The sequence below is a fragment of the Nerophis ophidion genome, linkage group LG12, assembly GCF_033978795.1.
Source record: "Nerophis ophidion isolate RoL-2023_Sa linkage group LG12, RoL_Noph_v1.0, whole genome shotgun sequence".
Lineage (NCBI taxonomy): Eukaryota > Metazoa > Chordata > Actinopteri > Syngnathiformes > Syngnathidae > Nerophis > Nerophis ophidion.
In genome coordinates this window covers 51,444,290-51,463,325 of record NC_084622.1, presented here as the reverse complement: position 1 = coordinate 51,463,325, position 19,036 = coordinate 51,444,290, and the positions used below count along the sequence as shown (strand labels likewise).

Here is a 19,036-nt window from a genome sequence, read left to right as displayed (position 1 = left end):
AGTTGTTTGACATTCTCGGCACCCGAGGATCTTGTGAGATGACGCTGGCTGCTGCGAGCTCATATTTAAGAAAAAAATCACTAACAGGGCAGACGCAGAGAAACACATTTTATTTCTAGAGACTCCGTACCTACTGTCAAAACTCTAAAGACCGACTGCACAGTTCCTGTCTTCACCATAAAAAACCTGTTTCATCCTGCCTGTGCTAACAAAATAAGAGTCTCAGAAAGCTAGCGTGCACAAGCTAGCAAGCTACGGAGTTTGATGCCAATGTATTTCTCCCCCGGCCTCAGCGACCGCTTTCTCACTTGCTTGCCCACCCGCACACTCACTGACGTCACTCACCTGCTGCCAGACATTAAAGGGCCACACACATATGCTACTCTCATAACAAAGTGTTTAAAAAAGAGTATGCAAGTTGGACAAATGAGATGCCAAATCCAACCACTTTCATGTGGTATTGGACAGAAAGAAGGACTTTTTTTTTCCTCCATTTGAAAATGAGGACATTATCAGCACCACTGTCTGATTCCAATCAATGCAAGTCATCAGAATCAGGTAATACACCAACTTATATTCTTGTCTTTATGAAAGAAAGGAATCTATGTGTGTTAAACATGCTTGTATTATCATTAAACACCATTAACTTGTTAACAAAAATGTCTCTTTCATAAATAAATAAATATAAATTATAAATAGGAATGAGGTAGATCTCCTCGACTTGGTCAATTGAAAAGTAGCTCACCTGCAGAAAAAGTGTGAGCGCCCCTGCCATAAAACATCAAATAATAGTATTTATCTCATTCACGTGAGAGACTAGACGTATAAGATTTCATGGGATTTATGGATTAGGAGTGACAGATAGTTTGGTAAAGGTATAGCACAGGGGTAGGGAACCTGCGGCTCTAGAGCCAGATGTGGCTCTTTTGATGACTGCATCTGGCTCTCAGATAAATCTTAGTTGACATTGCTTAACACGATAAGTAATAAATGATTCCGCTGGTAATCACAGGGTTAAAAATAACGTTCAAAATTAAAAACATTCTCCTGCATTTTATTCCATCAATCCAAGAAGTCGCATTAATGGTAAGAAGTATTTCATTTATTATTTGTTAGCTTCAGAATAACAATGTTATTTAAAAAAACAAGATATTTATTATAATCTAAAAATGTTAATCTAACTTAAAAATGGGCACATTTAGTTGTATTCGGTGTTGAAAAATATTTGTAACACTTTAGTATGGGAAACATATTCGAAGTAACAAAGACTTAAGAGTTATTTGGACACTAGGGGACCATATAAGGGTCAGGGTTACTAATAAGCAATAATTCTGAGGTTATAAGGAAAGACTCTTAGTTAATGGCTTACTGCTTGTAAAACAAGGCCATGCAGAAAAAGGCATTAATAAGTACTTAAAAATTACTAATTAAGAGCCAATGTGTTACGAATTTGCATGTTAATAATCAACTAATTAATGGTGAATATGTTCCCCATATCAAATTATTACCAAAATATAATATGGCTCTTGCGGAAATACGTTTTTAAAATATTTGGCTTTCATGGCTCTCTCAGCCAAAAAGGTTCCCGACCCCTGGTATAGCATGTTCTATATGTTATAGTTATTTGAATGACTCTTACCATAATATGTTAGGTTAACATAGCAGTTGCTTATTTTTGCCTCATATAACCTACACTTATTCAGCCTGTTCTTCACTATTCTTTATTTATTTGAAATTGCCTTTCAAATGTCTATTCTTGCTGTTGGTTTTTAACACAGACAAAACTGATTGTAACTTCCGGTAGGAATATCAGAGAGACATGAAACAAAAACCACGATGTAGGTCTCATTTAGACCTACATTTGAATAATTAACATACTTTAGCAAAAATCTACAGGAAGTTTGATATTTTCACTTCAATACAACAACTGCATTACTTTCACAATGCATTAGATTCTCAAAATAGTGGCACCAAGGTGTCTTCTAACGCTTTACCGGCCGTGGGTCTCGGGGGCAGCAGCCAAAGGCGGACCCGACCAACGCTGCTTGCAGCTTTAATTTTAAATTGCCTTTCAAATGTCTATTCTTGCTGTTGGCTTTTATCGAATACATTTCCCCCCAAAAATGCGACTTATACTCCAGTGCGACTTATAGATGTTTTTTTCCTTCTTTATTATGCATTTTCGGCCGTTGCGAAGTATACTCCGGAGTGATTTATAATCTGAAAAAAACGGTACTATGAATTATCTGATTCATGTAGGATTATTATTAGTGGATAACAATTATCATAATAATACATCATTATTATATTATAATTATCCATGCATTTAGTGGGGGTTAAGCCTCCACTGTCTTTAAAAATGTGTGATTCCTCTATTTCAAACTTTAATAAGGGTTCCTTGAATGCACCACAGCTATCTACATGATCGCATGACTAAGAAGTAAGAATCGTAGATCCCTTCCCCACCAACAATAGTGCAAATTAGGGATGCACCGAAATGAAAATTTGTGGCCGAAGCCAAATAAAACTTAAATGCTTGGCCGAATAATGAATGCAGTTTTTCACAATTTTTTTTATATTGCATAAATAGACTAGAATAAATATTTAGACATGTTTTTCAAAAAAAGTAATTTTTTATTGAATATTGACATTTTTTAAATATTCCAGTAGCCTTTGCTTTTCAAAAAAAGCACAAAGTTTTTCATTTATATTAGGCCTTCAAACAAAACATGCATTCCAAAAAAAAAATAAAGTGGATAAACCCACAACAAATGAATTATTGTCCTTTTGGCAAAAGTCTGCTTAGCCACAGTAGATATGCTAATAATGTAAACAGAAGGCTCAAGTAAATCTCAATTAAGTGTGTGCTTATAACCTCTTACACTTATAGAGGTAGCCTACACAACAGGCTAATAATGTAAACACAGGCCCCACTAAATCTCAATAAGTGTGTGCTTGTAACCTCATACACTTATACAGGTACACAACATATCCCAACGTCACTGCACGTTGGTTGATTGCGTCACCGCGTCAAAAAATTGCGTCACCGCGTCAAAAAATTGCGTCACACGCCACTATTCGGCCTTCTTTTTAACTCATTCCACCGAAGGCCGAATGCGGCTTTTTTTACCATATTTGGCCGAATATATTCGGTTACCGATTAATCGGTGCATCCCTGGTGCAAATGCAGATTACTTCTTGAAACATTATGATCCAGAAACATGTATTCTTTATCCTGAACAGAAGGAGGGTGACTACACATTTTATAAGCTCTGCTAAACAAATACAGCTTTAGTGAAACACCAAGCATCATGTAGCAGTATTGCTCAGTGCTAAACAAGAAATACAAACTACAAACAAAATGATTAAAGCTAAAAAATATATATGATCTGCAATCCACATCACAATACTTTCTCTGTCTTCCCTGCCAGACGCCCGCCGTGGTTTCAGTGGCCTTGCCCAGCGAGCTGCAAACGCCGGTCACCCAGTTTTGCATGGAGCAGCACTCTCACGGGGGTGCCAAGCGCCACGTGTGGGCTGTGGACTTCATGCAGCTGCTCCCGGTGCTGCCTGGCACGCACACACACGTGGTCCAGTTCTCCATCAACCTGGGCTGCGGCTCCTACCAGCCTGCCAACAGGTGGGACACCTCCGTGAACTTGTCTTTAAACACTCTTTATGTCAACTATTGCCAAATACTCTAGGTTCATATAATACTGTAAAACACGTTAAATAGTGCGCCACATGTAGGTCGGTGCTTTGAAAGTGAGGCAGTTCTCTCTTGGGTGAAGCTGCAGCTCGAGAAAAATGAAGAAACACCTTTTCAAACCTGTAAAATGAAATATAGCTTTTGGGTTGCCCAGAACAAGATTTTGTTTGTTGCCCAATATTACATATTTTTTACTATTATTAATATTATTATTATCCATCCATGTTCTACCGCTTGTCCATTTTGGGTTTGCAGGGGGTACATATTATCATTATTATTATTATTATTATTATTATTATTATAATAACTAGATGATGTGGTCCTGATGGCTTCATCTGGCCGGGATCTTCAGCTCTCACTGGATCGGTTCGCAGCCGAGTGTGAAGCGTCAGGAATGAGAATCAGCACCTCCAAGTCGGAGTCCATGGTTATCTCCCGGAAAAGGGTGGAGTGCCATCTCTGGGTTGGGGAGGAGACCCTGCCCCAAGTGGAGGAGTTCAAGTACCTGGAAGTCTTGTTCACGAGTGAGGGAAGAGTGTATTGTATGATCGACAGGCGGATCGGTGCGGCGTCTTCAGTAATGCGGACGCTGTATCGATCCGTTGTGGTGAAGAAGGAGCTGAGCCGGAAGGCAAAGCTCTCAATTTATCGGTCCATCTACGTTCTAATCCTCACCTATGGTCATGAGCTTTGGGTCATGACCGAAAGGATAAGATCACGGGTACAAGCGGCCCAAATGAGGCGGGTCTCTCCTTTAGAGATAGGGTGAGAAGCTCTGTCATCCGGGAGGAGCTCAAAGTAAAGCCGCTGCTCCTCCACATGGAGAGGAGCCAGATGAGGTGGTTCAGGCATCTGGTCAGGATGCCAGGTGTTTTGGGCACGTCCGACCGGCATGAGGCTAAGGGGAAGACCCAGGACATGTTGGGAAGACTATGTCTCTCGGCTGGCCTGGGAACGCCTCGGGATCCCGTGGGAAGAGCTGGGCCAAGTGGCTGGGGACAGGGAAGTCTGGGCTTCCCAGCTTAGGCTGCTGCCCCCGCGACCCAACCTCGGATAAGCAAAAGAAGATGGATGGATTGTTATTATTATTATTATTATTATTACCATTATGGCACTAAAACAGTGGTTATTAAACTTTTTTCACCAGAAAAAATGTGTCTCTTAGTACCACCATAATGACCAACATGAGTTTACAGTGGTGAAGTTAGCCTAAATATTCATCAAAAAATAAGGCAGAGGTTTTATTTAACAACTTTGTATAATATTTTTGGCCAAAAAAAAACTCAAGCTCAAAACTGTAACACTACACACAGTTTGAACAGTAACACTGTGTTTTAACATTGAATTAAGTGATTATGGGAGGACCACCAGAAAAAGTCCTGCACGATACCTAACATCACACACACACACACACACACACACACACATTCCGTGTGTCTACACAGACTAAAAAAATATTGACTTAATTTGGTTGAAGACGTCTTTTTAGAAGTGGTAAAACTTTAAGGTGTTTGGATGCATCATGCAACTTGTAATGTTTGCAAGATTTTGTATGGAAAAACATTTTGATAAGTTTTGAATTATTATGAATGACCATATTTCCTTGAATTGCCGCTGGGGTGCTAATTAATTTAAAACCTCTTCTCACTCCGGCGTTTACCAAAGGCATGCGGTAAAGGCAAGCATGCGCTAAATATTTTAAAACCTCTTCTCACTCTGGCGCTTACCAAATTTAGGCCTGCGCTTAAAAATATAAGTGTGATGTAAGGATACCATCATGAAAAGCACATTTAATAAAAAACACGTTATTATGGTCTTACCTTTACTTATAAATGAAGTCCATGCGCAGCTCCTTCTGATCAAAAGCATCGATAACTTGTTTATAGAAGTCTTCCTTATCTTTCTTCAGTTTTAAAAGTCTCTCTGTCTCGATGGAGATCTTCCTTTATTACCTCCTGCTTCGATTGAAAGTCCAATTTAGAAAACTGTTTTATTTTACATATGTAATCCTCCATGTATATGTCCAAGCGAGAGGAAAACATAAACACACGCTGGTCCAGTTCATGGTCAGTAGGTGTCTAGCCATAGCGCGTTCTCGTTTAAGTTGCTCCCGACGTGCAGACCGCTGCCATCAGTTAGCTCGGCTCCTCAGGTGTAGTGCGGGCGAAGACAGAATTATCCTCAGGACAACTCCCCCTCCCGTTCTGCTCTGTGGGTGATCTCTTTATCCCACCGCTGCCATCATAAAGTTAGATCAGATTAGATTAGATAGTACTTTATTTATTCCGTCAGGAGAGTTCCTTCAGGAAAATTAAAATTTTCAGCACAATCCCATTCAAGTTTAGACAAACATTACAGGGAGACAGAACAGGATCGCTGACGGGTCTGCCGGCTTCCAGCGCCCCTTACAAAAAAGATGAGATAAAGGTAAACAAAGGGGGGGACGGGGGGGGGGGGGGGGGGGGGGGGGGGGTTTACAATAGAACATTAAAATAAAATTTAAAAAATCAGTCTTTGCCTGGGCCCTGGAGAGGAGGAGCAGACTGAGGCCAAGGGAAAAAAACAAATAAAACAAATTAAAAAACAACTCATAACCATGGTACACATCCCTCAAACATCAAAGAACACAGAGGAGATTAAAGACATTAAAGCAGCAGATACAACCAGACACTTCTACATACAGCTATGAATAAAAAGTAAAATAAACATATCCACTGTGGTGGCCTCTGCGGTGTTCCACGCCATCGTCCGCTGGGGTGGAGGGAGCATGGCCAAAGAAAGGAGCAGACCCAACAAAGCAACCAAGACAGCCGACTCCACTCTAGGCCAGTGTCCAGTCCGCATGGATGAGCGAGGATACGTCCAAGGTGACTGAGGTGTCCGACACCTGCTCACCCAGTCAAGACACCGCGAAGCCTCCCCGTCCCAGCACTCAGTGCTAGCTCCACAGTCCTGTCCCCTCATCCGCATCTCCTCCAGTACATCCAAACATACTCTGGTGTAGCAGACACCCAGCAGCTGGTCTCCATAGCCAAAAGGCTCCTGGGAGGCTGATCCAGAAGTCCACAAAAAAAGCACCACAGAGATCACGAAAGTGCCACCCCTTGTCACACAGTCCCAAAGGGTCCCGGACCAAAATGCAAAAAAAATATAATAACACATGAAAACAAGAGGGAAACACAAAAGGATGACACAAGAGCACAGAGCTCCTGCCTACAGCAGCCACTACAGCAGCGCCATCTTGGAGAAAAAAAAAAAAAAAAGTGTTATTGTATAAATAATACACTGGGTATTTAGGACTGGAACACGCTTTATTTCAGCCCGGTTGTTTACATAGTCAGCATAGGAGTAGTGGTGTTACATCCTAAAAAGTCCTTCATGCACCCCCGCATCATATCCGTTCCCAGCATATATCTACACTCATTGTCACTTCTTCTGCAGCCGAGTAGTCGCAAGAAGGATCACTAGCGCCCTCTACCACCAGGAGGCGGGAGTCATTTAATGACTCATATTTGACACATGCAGCTACGGTATATTAATAAAACATAGCTGCTTACTGTTCTTTTTAGCATATTCAATAGCTTGGACCTTAAATCCTACTGAATAGCTCTTAATCTTCTTCCCTTTATGCAATTTCAAATGATTGAAATCAGCCTCCTCCATTTTGAAAGTGATGACAGGTGAAGTGTCACTCGTGACGTGACGAGTTTGACCCGGCGGAAATACTAAGCATGCGCTAATTATTTTGCGAAACGAGTTTGACCCGGTAGTAATTCAAGGCAGGCGCATACTATATATCCGGCGGCAATTCAAGGAAATACGGTATCTGATTCATGTATGATTATTATTAGTGGACAACAATTATCATAATAATACACCATTATTATATTATAATTATCCATGCATTTACTGGGGCTTAAGCCTCCACTGTCCTTAAGAATATGAAGTGAAGTGAATTATAGTTATATAGCGCTTTTCTCGAGTGACTCAAAGCGCTTTACATAGAGAAAGCCAATATCTAAGTTCCATTTAAAGCAGTGTGGGTAAGGTGTCTTGCCCAACGACACAAGGGCAGTGACTAGGATGGCGGAAGCGGGTATCGAACATGGAACCCTCAAGTTGCTGGCACGGCCGCTTTACCGACCGAGCTATACGGCCCCGAAGAATGTGTGATTTCTCTGTTTCAAATTTTAATAAAGGTTCCTTGAATGCACCACAGTTATGTGCTCTTAGATGCAAAAGTGAAACTTAACATCCATCCATACATTTTTTACCGCTTGTCCCTTTCGGGGTGGCGGTGGGTGCTGGAGCCTATCTCAGCTGCATTCGGGCGGAAGGCGTTTTACACTCTGGACAAGTCACTAGTATTGCCAATCAACTTAACATTACTTTATCCAAATAGTTATATCATATTTGTACTTTTCTTCTATCACCTCATCCTGGCTCCCACATGTTGGTGATGTGTGTGAATGCATAAATCTGAGCTCTGGAGACATTATGACATCTGTGTTGAGTGAACAGTAAATTAGTCCATGCTGGGTTTGTCACTGTCAAGAAGAATGAACCATTTTGCATTTTTCTAAGAGGGTGTAAGTTGTGCAAAACATTTCTAATTTTATTCAAACAACGTTATTATTGAACTTTGACAGCAAGATTGGTTGTATCTAAACTTTTATGACATCGGATACTCTCACAGATGGATTTAAAACACAGAAAAAAAAACCTAGACCATAATCATGTGGCCCCCATAGTTGTTGTGGTCCAAAACAGCCTGTGTTTATGCCACAGGCCGGCCCTGCCGTAGCTAAAACCACCACTGCAGGTGTTGAAATGGTAAAAAAATAGATAGATAGTACTTTAGTGATTCCTTCAGGAGAGTTCCTTCAGGGAAATTAAAATAGAAATGGTAAATATTAAAATCAGAGGTGGGTAGTAACGCGCTACATTTACTCCGTTGCATCTACTTGAGTAACTTTTGGGATAAATTGTACTTCTAAGATTAGTTCTAATGCAACATACTTTTACTTTTACTTGAGTATATTTATAGAGAAGAAACGCTACTTTTACTCCGCTCCATTTATCTACATTCAGCTCGCTACTCGCTACTGATTTTTATCGATCTGTTAATGCACGCTTTGTTTGTTTTGGTTTGTCAGACAGACCTTCAAAGTAGGATCTATCACATGCCTGCGTTTCACCAATCAAATGCAGTCACTGGTGACGTTTGACTCCATTTCACCAATCAAATGCAGTCACTGGTGACGTTGGACTCCGTTTCACCAATCAAATGCAGTCACTGGTGACGTTTGACTCCGTTTCACCAATCAAATGCAGTCACTGGTGACGTTGGACTCCGTTTCACCAATCAAATGCAGTCACTGGTGACGTTGGACTCCGTTTCACCAGTCAAATGCAGTCACTGGTGATGTTTGACTCCGTTTCACCAATCAAATGCAGTCACTGGTGACGATTGACTCCGTTTCACCAATCAAATGTAGTCACTGGTGACGTTTGACTCCGTTTCACCGATCAAATGCAGTCACTGGTGACATTTGACGCCATTTCACCAATCAAACAGAGCCAGGTGGTCACATGATTAACTTCACACTTTTAAAAAAAAAATTTAATAAAGCTTTATTTATAAATTTCAACATTTACAAACAGTTGAAAATAATAATCAAAGTAAGTACAAAAACAGTACAAAACAGTATAAAAACCGTACAAAACCAGGGGTTGTACATTTGTAAATTCAAAATAACTAAAATAGAATGCAGAAAAGATATATATATATATATATATATATATATATATATATATATATATATATATATATATATATATATATAAAATAAACAAAGTGCAAAGCCATAGGCTCACTCGATCTCAGTAAATAACTCAAATTTGGAACACAGCATCATCGTTTTCACAGCTTTTTGCATGTTAAAGGTAGTGTTTTAATGTAGAGTTCTAAATCTTTTTAAAGGCACACAAAACAGGTCGGGTATTGAGAAACTTACATTTTTGAATATAAAACTTAGCCAACAATATCATGAGGTTGCCAAGGTAAATTCATTTTTAGATTTTTTGTCAATACAGTGTAAAACCAAATATTTAATTTATATTATTGTTTTAGTGGCAGAGGGGTTAGTGCGTCTGCCTCACAATACGAAGGTCCTGCAGTCCTGGGTTCAAATCCAGGCTCGGGATCTTTCTGTGTGGAGTTTGCATGTTCTCCCCGTGAATGCGTGGGTTCCCTCCGGGTACTCCGGCTTCCTCCCACCTCCAAAGACATGCACCTGGGGATAGGTTGATTGGCAACACTAAAATTGGCCCTAGTGTGTGAATGTGAGTGTGAATGTTGTCTGTCTATCTGTGTTGGCCCTGCGATGAGGTGGCGACTTGTCCAGGGTGTACCCTGCCTTCCGCCCGATTGTAGCTGAGATAGGCGCCAGCGCCCCCCGCGACCCCGAACGGGAATAAGCGGCAGAAAATGGATGGATGGATGGGTTTTAGTTGCTTAAGAGATATTCCTAGCTGTGATTTTTTTAATTGTTATTTTTATGTTTTTGTGCATTACTTGTTGCTGTCATCATTAAAGGAGCAGGTTACTCATCAGTTACTCAGTACTTGAGTCGTTTTTTCACAACATACTTTTTACTTTTACTCAAGTCAATATTTGGGTGACTACTTACTTTTATTTGAATTAATACATCTCTAAAGTAACAGTAGTCTTAGTTGAGTACAATTTTTGGCTACTCTACCCACCTCTGATTAAAATACCTGTCTTATTATGTTATATTGACAACTATATTTATTTCACTTACATATGCATTTATACATACATACATCTATCCATCTTCTCCCGCTTATCCGAGATCTGGTTGCGGGGGCAGCAGCCTAAGCAGGGAAGCCCATTCTTCCCTCTCCCCAGCTACTAGGTCCAGCTCTTCCCGGGGGATCCCGAGGCGTTCCCAGACCAGCCGGGAGACATAGTCTTCCCAACGTGTCCTGGGTCTTCCCTATGAACTCCTACCGGTTGGACGTGCCCTAAACACCTCCCTAGGGAGGTGTTCGGGTGGCATCCTGACCAGATGCCCGAACCACCTCATCTGGCTCCTACAGATATTTGAATTCAATGCACTATCAAACACTACAGCTGTAGTGCTTGGAATGATGTGGCAGTGACTTTAAACTACTTGAAGTGAAGCAACTATAAATTGTCAAAGTGCTGTTTCTGCTTCATCAGTGTCAGTCTGGAGTTCTCCACCAATCACGGTCGTTCCTGGTCTCTGCTCCACACCGAGTGTCTGCCAGAGCTTTGTGCGGGTCCTCACTTGCCTCACAGCACCATCTACTCCTCTGACAACTACAGCGGGTAGGACTCACCACTGCACGCACAGTATTTCAATCAAGACCCTGAATGTTTATCTGCATGAACATACTTTGGCACATTTCTGCAGATGGACCAGGATTTCCATCCCCTTGCCCAACGTGGCCCTCACAGAAAGCACACGCTTCCGCTGGAAACAGTCTGGCAGTGGCGTGGGCAACATGTGGGCCATTGATAATGGTGAGCAGCAGATACATGCATGCCCTAATCGTTGTGAACCTTGCTTGTTTCATGCCTCAAAACTCAAAAATGTGTCTTTTTCAGTATACATTGGTCCGTCCTGCCTCCGATTCTGCTCTGGGAGAGGACATTGTTCCCGCACAGGCTGCAAGTAAGACTTTGTTTCATCAAACTAAACACTGTCTATTTGGGGTGTACGGTATACCAGTACTAGTATTGTATCGCGGTATCAATGAATCAAAAACGGTATTATACTCTGTTTGAAAAGTACCAGTTTGCCATATTTTTTTTTCTACAGGCATGACGAGCAGAAGGGCATGTTCGGCAGCGCACAATCACAGAGTACTTACAAGCAGACAAAGTGTGTAGACAGAAAAGAGAGAACGGATGCATTTTTGCTCCAAAAAGTTATAACACTGAAACGCCATCAAAATATGGCTAACTAGTTAGCGGCTAATGTACATCCGCAGTCTGCAGTGTTTTAGCTACTTCTAAATCACTAATCCTCGCCTCCATGGCGAAAAATAAAGTGAGTTTCTTACAAGTATCATCCCTGCAGGATGAGGAATAGCTAAACATGCTTCACTACATACCGTAGGAGGATACAATAACTCACCGGCGTCAGAATGTAAACAAACGCCACGGGTGGATCTACACCTGATATCCACTGTAATGATACCACGTACAACAGCGTATCTCGTGGATACTATGATTACATCAATATTTTTTATCGGCAGAAAATCTTTTTTTTTTTCTTTTTTAAAACAAATATTGTGTTTATAAACTCAAGAAATAAGTCCCTGGACACATGAGGACTATAATGACCAATGTATGATCCTGTAACTATTTGGTATCTGATCGATAACCAGATTTTGGGTATCATCCAAGAAAAAAGAATAAGTGATTATTATATTTTAACAGAACATGTTAAAAAAAAAAAAGCAATTATATTAAAAGTAAATGAACAAGTAGATTAATAATCGATCATCATTTTGACAAAATAATAGGTGTATAAATGACACAATATGTTACTGCATATGTCAGCAGACTAATTAGTAGCCTTTGTTTGTTTACTTACTACTAAAAGACAAGTTTGTTCACAGTTTTATTTAAGGAAAATATTAATAAATATATGTTAAATGTATCATAAAATTTTTTGTTAAAATAATGTCATTTTCTTGCGGTCCCTTTTATATAGAAAAGTATCGAAATATATTTTGGTACCGGTATCGAAACATCTCTATTATCTATTGGGAATGTCCTGTTAAACATTGTTGGCCTCAGATCTAATCCGATATTGAATTCCAATACCTTGTCTATAGATTATAAAACTGAGAATGTTTTATAGCAAGTAACTAACGTATACACTTAACCATTTTTTTAAAGCGGATCTTATTAAATGTAAAATTGATAGTATTGTTGTGAGTCAGATGATGTGTTAAACGTGTGGTATTAAATACAGCATACAATTTTTTAAGCAAAATAAAGTGGTGACTGTACTATAGCTAAACAAAAACTACTCATGGTTCATTTTTAAAGGGGAACATTATCACCAGACCTATGTAAGCGTCAATATATACCTTGATGTTGCAGAAAAAAGACCATCTATTTTTTTAACTGATTTCCGAACTCTAAATGGGTGAATTTTGGCGAATTAAACGCCTTTCTGTTTATCGCGCTGGAAGCGATGACGTCAGAATGTGACGTCGCCGAGGTAACACACCCACCATTTTCATTTTCACATTACAAACACCGGGTCTCAGCTCTGTTATTTTCCGTTTTTGTTGACTATTTTTTGGAAACTTGGAGACATCATGCTTCGTTGATGTGTTGTCGGAGGGTGTAACAACACTAACAGGGAGGGATTCAAGTTGCACCACTGGCCCGAAGATGCCAAAGTGTCTGCCGCCAGACCCCCATTGAATGTGCCAGAGTGTCTCCACATTTGACCGGCGATGCTAAGACAGACATGGCACAGAGATGTATGGATAACCTGCAGATGCATTTGCAACTATATCACGTTTCCTTCCACCCACATTTAATGTGAAAAAAACACTTACCAATCGACGGATTTAAGTTTCTCCCGTGTCAAAAGATGCGAAAGTCCTGATCGTTTGGTCCGCACATTTTACTGGCGATGCTAACGCAGCTATTCGGCCATGCTATGGCTATGAATAGCGTCAATAGCTATTCGCTCAATAGCTTCGCAGAGAGACGAAAATAAGGCACTTTAAAGCTTTATTTAGGGATATTCCGAGACCGGTAAAATTTAGAAAAAAACTTCAAAAAATACAACAAGCCACTGGGAACTGATTTTTATTGTTTTTAACCCTTTTGAAATTGTGATAATGTTCCCCTTTAAATCATTTGGGTTTTGTCCTCAAAGCCTTCCTGTATGCACTGAATGACTCCCTGACTTTGGAAACTATTACGAAAGCAACCCAAAAAAAACTATTTTGAGATAATAACAAAAAAAAGACAAATATCAATCTAATCACTGTAGTATTATATACAGTACACACATTCTCATTCATTGCATTTTCTTTATTTTCATGACTATTTACATTGTAGATTGTTACTGAAGAAATCAAAACTATAAATGAACACATGTGGAGTTATGTACTTAACAAAAAAAGGTGAAATAACTGAAAACATGTTTTATGTTCTAGTTTCTTCAAAATAGCCACCCTTTGCTTCGATTTTTTTTTCGCACACACTTGGCATTCTCTCCATGAGCTTCAAGAGGTAGTCACCTGAAATGGTTTTCACTTCACAGGTGTGCTTGAAGCTCATCGAGAGAATGCCACGAGTGTGCAAAAAAGTCATCAGAGCAGAGGGTGGCTATTTTGAAGAAACGGCCCATCATACAGGGGTGTCAAACTTGTTTTTATTAAGGGCCACGTCGCAGTTATAGCTGCCCTAAGAGGGCCGCTTCTAAAAGTAACTAAATAAGAAAATAAATGTATAAGGAGTTGCCTCATGATATGACATAATTGCCTTTGCACTTGATTATTATACATATATTTTTTTAATGTAGACTTTACGGTTAAAAAAAACTGGCAGCTCAGTCGCCATAATTGCACCATGAAAATGACAGTGTATTTTTACAGCATGTTACTGTAAATAGGTAATCAATAAACTAAAATATAGGCGAGTGAGCTGTCCCGTAAAATCTACAGTTGTTGTTTTTACAGTGTCCATCCATCCATCATCTTCCGCTTATCCGAGGTCGGGTCGCGGGGGCAGCAGCCTAAGCAGGGAAGCCCAGATTTCCCTCTCCCCAGCCACTTCGTCTAGCTCTTCCCGGGGGATCCCGAGGTGTTCCCAGGCCAGCCGGGAGACATAGTCTTCCCAACGTGTCCTGGATCTTCCCCGTGGCCTCCTACCGGCTGGATGTGCCCTAATCACTTCCCTAAGGAGGCGTTCGGGTGGCATCCTGACCAGATGCCCGAACCACCTCATCTGGCTCCTCTTGATGTGAAGGAGCAGCGGCTTTACTTTGAGTTCCTCCCGGATGACAGAGCTTCTCATCCTATCTCTAAGGGAGAGAAGGAAACTAATTTCGGCCGCTTGTACCCGTGATCTTATCCTTTCGGTCATGACCCAAAGCTCATGACCATAGGTGAGGATGGGAACGTAGATCGATCGGTAAATTGAGAGCTTTGCCTTCCGGCTCAGCTCCTTCTTCCCCACAACGGATCGGTACAACGTTCGCATTACTGAAGACGCCGCACCGATCCACCTGTCGATCTCACCATCCACTCTTCCCCCACTCGTGAACAAGACTCCTAGGTACTTGAACTCCTCCACTTGGGGCAGGGTCTCCTCCCCAACCCGTAGTTGGCACTCCACCCTTTTTACAGTGTATTACGGCAAATACAAAAACAGGGTTTTTTTTTACAGTAAAATTGTGCTGACTGAGCTGCCAGTCTTTTACTGTAAAATCTAGTGTCCTTTTTACAGTGTACAATTTGATGAATAACTTTCTTTGAAATGATCAGTCAAGCAGATATTGAAGTATTTCCTTTTATTTACAATAAATAGTATGTTTAAAATATAAAATAAGTTTGGCACCTGTGCCTTTTAGCACCATTTAATCCAATCACATGATATCATTGTTGATGACTGAAGTACTGATATCAACCAAAGCTCCTCATCCCACCCCCCGGATTGTAAATAATGTAAATAATTCAATGTATATACTATGATGATTAACTTGTGTGATGACTGTATTATGTTGATAGTATATATTTGTACCATGAATTGATTAACGTGGACCCCGACTTAAACAAGTTGAAAAACTTATTGGGGTGTTACCATTTAGTGGTCAATTGTACGGAATATGTACTGTACTGTGCAATCAACTAGTAAAAGTATCAATCAATCAATCAAAAAATTGGGTCCCTTCTTTTTCTAAAGTAGTAACTGACCTGTCTTTACCAGGTGTGACCCAGGCTTCAGCGGTCCAGCTTGTGAGCTGGCTTCCCAGACATTCCCGGCCTTCCTTTCCGAGGGTTTCTCCAGCCCGCGACTTTCTTCCTACCACAGCTTCTCGTCCCTCCGCGGAGCTGAGGTCAGCTTCGCCTGTGGGGTTCTGGCCAGTGGCAAGGCGCTTGTCTTCAACAGGGACAGCAGGAGACACCTGGTCACAGCTCCGTTGGACAGCTCCCAGGCCAGGTAACTTCCCGACAACTCCAGGTGTGACGGTAGAGAGGCGTAGACAATTTCCCCATCAGTAGTGGACAAGAAGTTTTTCTTGCGTCATCCGTTTACTGAGCGGCCATGAATTGATTAACGTGGACCCTGACTTAAATAAGTTGAAAAACTTATTGGGGTGTTACCATTTAGTGGTCAATTGTACGGAATATGTACTGTACTGTGCAATCTACGAATACAAGTATCAATCAATAAATCAAAACTCTGAAGGTAATGCATTGACTACAGGAGCGGAGGTTTAGGCATGAATTGCATCCCCGGAAGTCCTTAGAATGTGCATCGAAGGGGCTATAAAAAGACGAGTCAGTGAAGCGTTTAGAGCACCTCCACAAAAATAACAATACAAAATCAGTAAAGTAGGCACGTTGTGTAAATGGTAAATAAAAACAAAATACATTGATTTAAAAATCATTTTCAACCTATATTCAATTGAATAGACTGTAAAGACAAGATACTTAACGTTGGAACTGGTAAACTTTATTTTTTGCAAATATTAGCTCATTTGGAACATGTTTAAAAAAAACTGCCACAAGTGGCAAGAAAGACTGACAAATTTGACGAATGCTCATCCAACACTTATTTGGAACATCCGACAGGTGTGGAGGCTAATTGGGAACAGGTGGGTGCCATGGTTGGGTATAAAAGCAGCTTCCATGTAATGCTCCGTCATTCACAAACAAAGATGGGGCGAAGGTCACCACTTTCTTAACAAATGTGGCAGAAAATTGTTTGGAACAACATTTTTTCAACCAGTTACTGTAAGGAATTTAGGGATTTCGCCATCTACGGTCCTTAGTATCATCAAAAGGTTCAGAGAATCTGGAAAAATTACTGCACATAAACAGCAATGCCCGTGACAGTGGATCCCTCAGGTGGTACTGCATTAAAAAGCGACATCGGTGTGTAAAGGATATCACCACATGGGCTCAGGAACACTTCAGAAAACCACTGTCAGTAACTACAGTCCATTGCTACATCTGTAAGTGCGAGTTAAAACTCTATTATGCAAAGCCAAAGCTATTTATCAACAACACCCAGAAACGCTGCCGGCTTTGCTGGGCCCAAGTTCATCTAAGATGGACTGATGCAAAGTGGAAAAGTGTTCTGTGGTCTGACGAGTCCACATTTCAAACTGTTTTTAGAAACTATGTACGTTGTGTCGTCCGGAACAAAGAGGAAAAGTCCATATTGTTATTCAAAAGCCAGCATCTGTGATGGTATGCGGGTGTATTAGTGCCCAAAGTTTCTCAGTTCGAACATTAAATATCTTGTCTTTGCAGTGTAATCAATTGAATATAAATTTAAAAAGATTTGCAAATCATTGTATTTTTTTTATTTACGATTTACACAACGTGCCAACCTCACTGGTTTTGGGTTTGTAATACCCAGTTTTGATTAAAGCAGGCTTTAATTGAACAATTAACTCAATGTGGTCATTGAGGATGTAGTTTGGAGGGCTGCACTGCACTGCACTGCACTACACATGATTGTACAAGTGCTCATAAAGTCCTAGGGATCTAATTTCTCAGGTGTCTTCACTTGTGATTGATCCAACAGATGTTCCGGCCATTTAGCATTCCATCTCCTGTCAATCCCTCTTCCAGTCATATTTTATGAGGTCATTCGGGGGGAAGGATTGTGATTATAGGTGCTATTGCAGAGCAGAATGCTGGCAGCAAAGGACAAGGAAGGACAATGATGAAGTTGGAGATGGCTTCTGTGTTAGATTGCCTGTTATGGCTCTTTGTGTGCCACCTGATGACCATTTTTTATGCCAGTTTCCAGACTCATTGAGTGAGCAGCAGTCTGCTCTCCTAATGAAAACCCACTTCAACATGGACACAGGGAACGCGAGTGCCCTCTATGTTGACTAATTAAAATTATAGTGAATGTTACCTAATTGCAGCATTAGCCTCACATATATACCGTTTTTTTCGGACCATAGGGCACACCGGATTGTAAGGCGCACTGCCGATGAGCGGGTCTATTCAGGTCTTTTCATACAAAAGGCACACCGGATTATAAGGCGCATTAAAGGAGTCATATTTTATTTTATTTCTAAACGTAAAAGACTTCCTTGTGGTCTACATAACATGTAATGGTGGTTCTTTGGTAAATGTTGCATGGATGATGTTTTACACATCATCTTCAATTAGCTTTTTGACAGTCGCTTCAGGATGCACCGTTTTGTGGGCGGTCATATTTACGTGGCTCACCTTCGACGGTGTCTTCTCTCCGTCATCTTTGTTGTAGCGGTGTAGCATGCAAGGATGAGAGTGGAAGAAGTGTCAAAAGATGGCGCTAACTGTTTTAATGACATTCAGACTTAACTTCAATCAACAACGGAGCAGCATCCCCTCATCCGTGGCTCACTAGTGAAACAACGTTGGAAATGTGTCCCGTGAAAAAACGTCCGACCGGAACCCTCTAATAACTTAAATTCAGGGGGTGAATAATGTCAACTCACTAAAGTTTTTAGTGCTTTCATGGCAAGTTTACTGACGGATATAAGTTAGAACTTTACACTACTTTATATTAGAAATGACAACACCAGAGGATGAATGCCACATAACAAGATAAAAAAAATTAAGGCCGTATCGACTACGGCGTCAGGACTAAAAAGGCGGAGGCACGCACATTTTCAGGACTTATGCAGATCCCAAATACCAAAAGGTAAAAAAACTTTTTTTTTGCGAAACAAATCTCCAGATAATGTCTGCTAATAGGTGCCATTTTGCGGTCCGTATACACACACCATAATACTTGTACGCTTAATGCGTCGACACTTCATTAATGGGTGTAGCTTCATAGTTTACCGAAGTCATACTAAAAACATTTTGACTGATTTTTGAGCGCCGTGTGTAATGTTCGATATTCTCAATGGAACATTTAAAGTTTTGGTGTTGTTTACTGGCGTCATTTTGTAGTCTATACTTATCTTTTATGTGTGACTGCCATCTACCGGTCACACTTATCATTACACCATGTACCAAATAAAATTGCTTCGAGGTCGGTAAGCACCACCAGAATGATGCCGTACA

At 40.6% G+C, this 19,036-nt stretch overlaps 1 protein-coding gene across 1 annotated transcript in view; it reads left to right on the top strand.

The window, feature by feature from the left end:
* LOC133563538 (reelin-like) overlaps positions 1–19,036 on the top strand; it is a 311,302-nt gene that overhangs the window by 193,391 nt on the left and 98,875 nt on the right. The window contains exons 14-18 of the mRNA XM_061917708.1: positions 3,432–3,640; positions 10,956–11,084; positions 11,170–11,279; positions 11,364–11,430; positions 15,723–15,956. Of these exons, the coding sequence (XP_061773692.1) occupies positions 3,432–3,640; positions 10,956–11,084; positions 11,170–11,279; positions 11,364–11,430; positions 15,723–15,956 (749 nt within the window). The remainder of the gene's footprint in view (positions 1–3,431; positions 3,641–10,955; positions 11,085–11,169; positions 11,280–11,363; positions 11,431–15,722; positions 15,957–19,036) is intronic.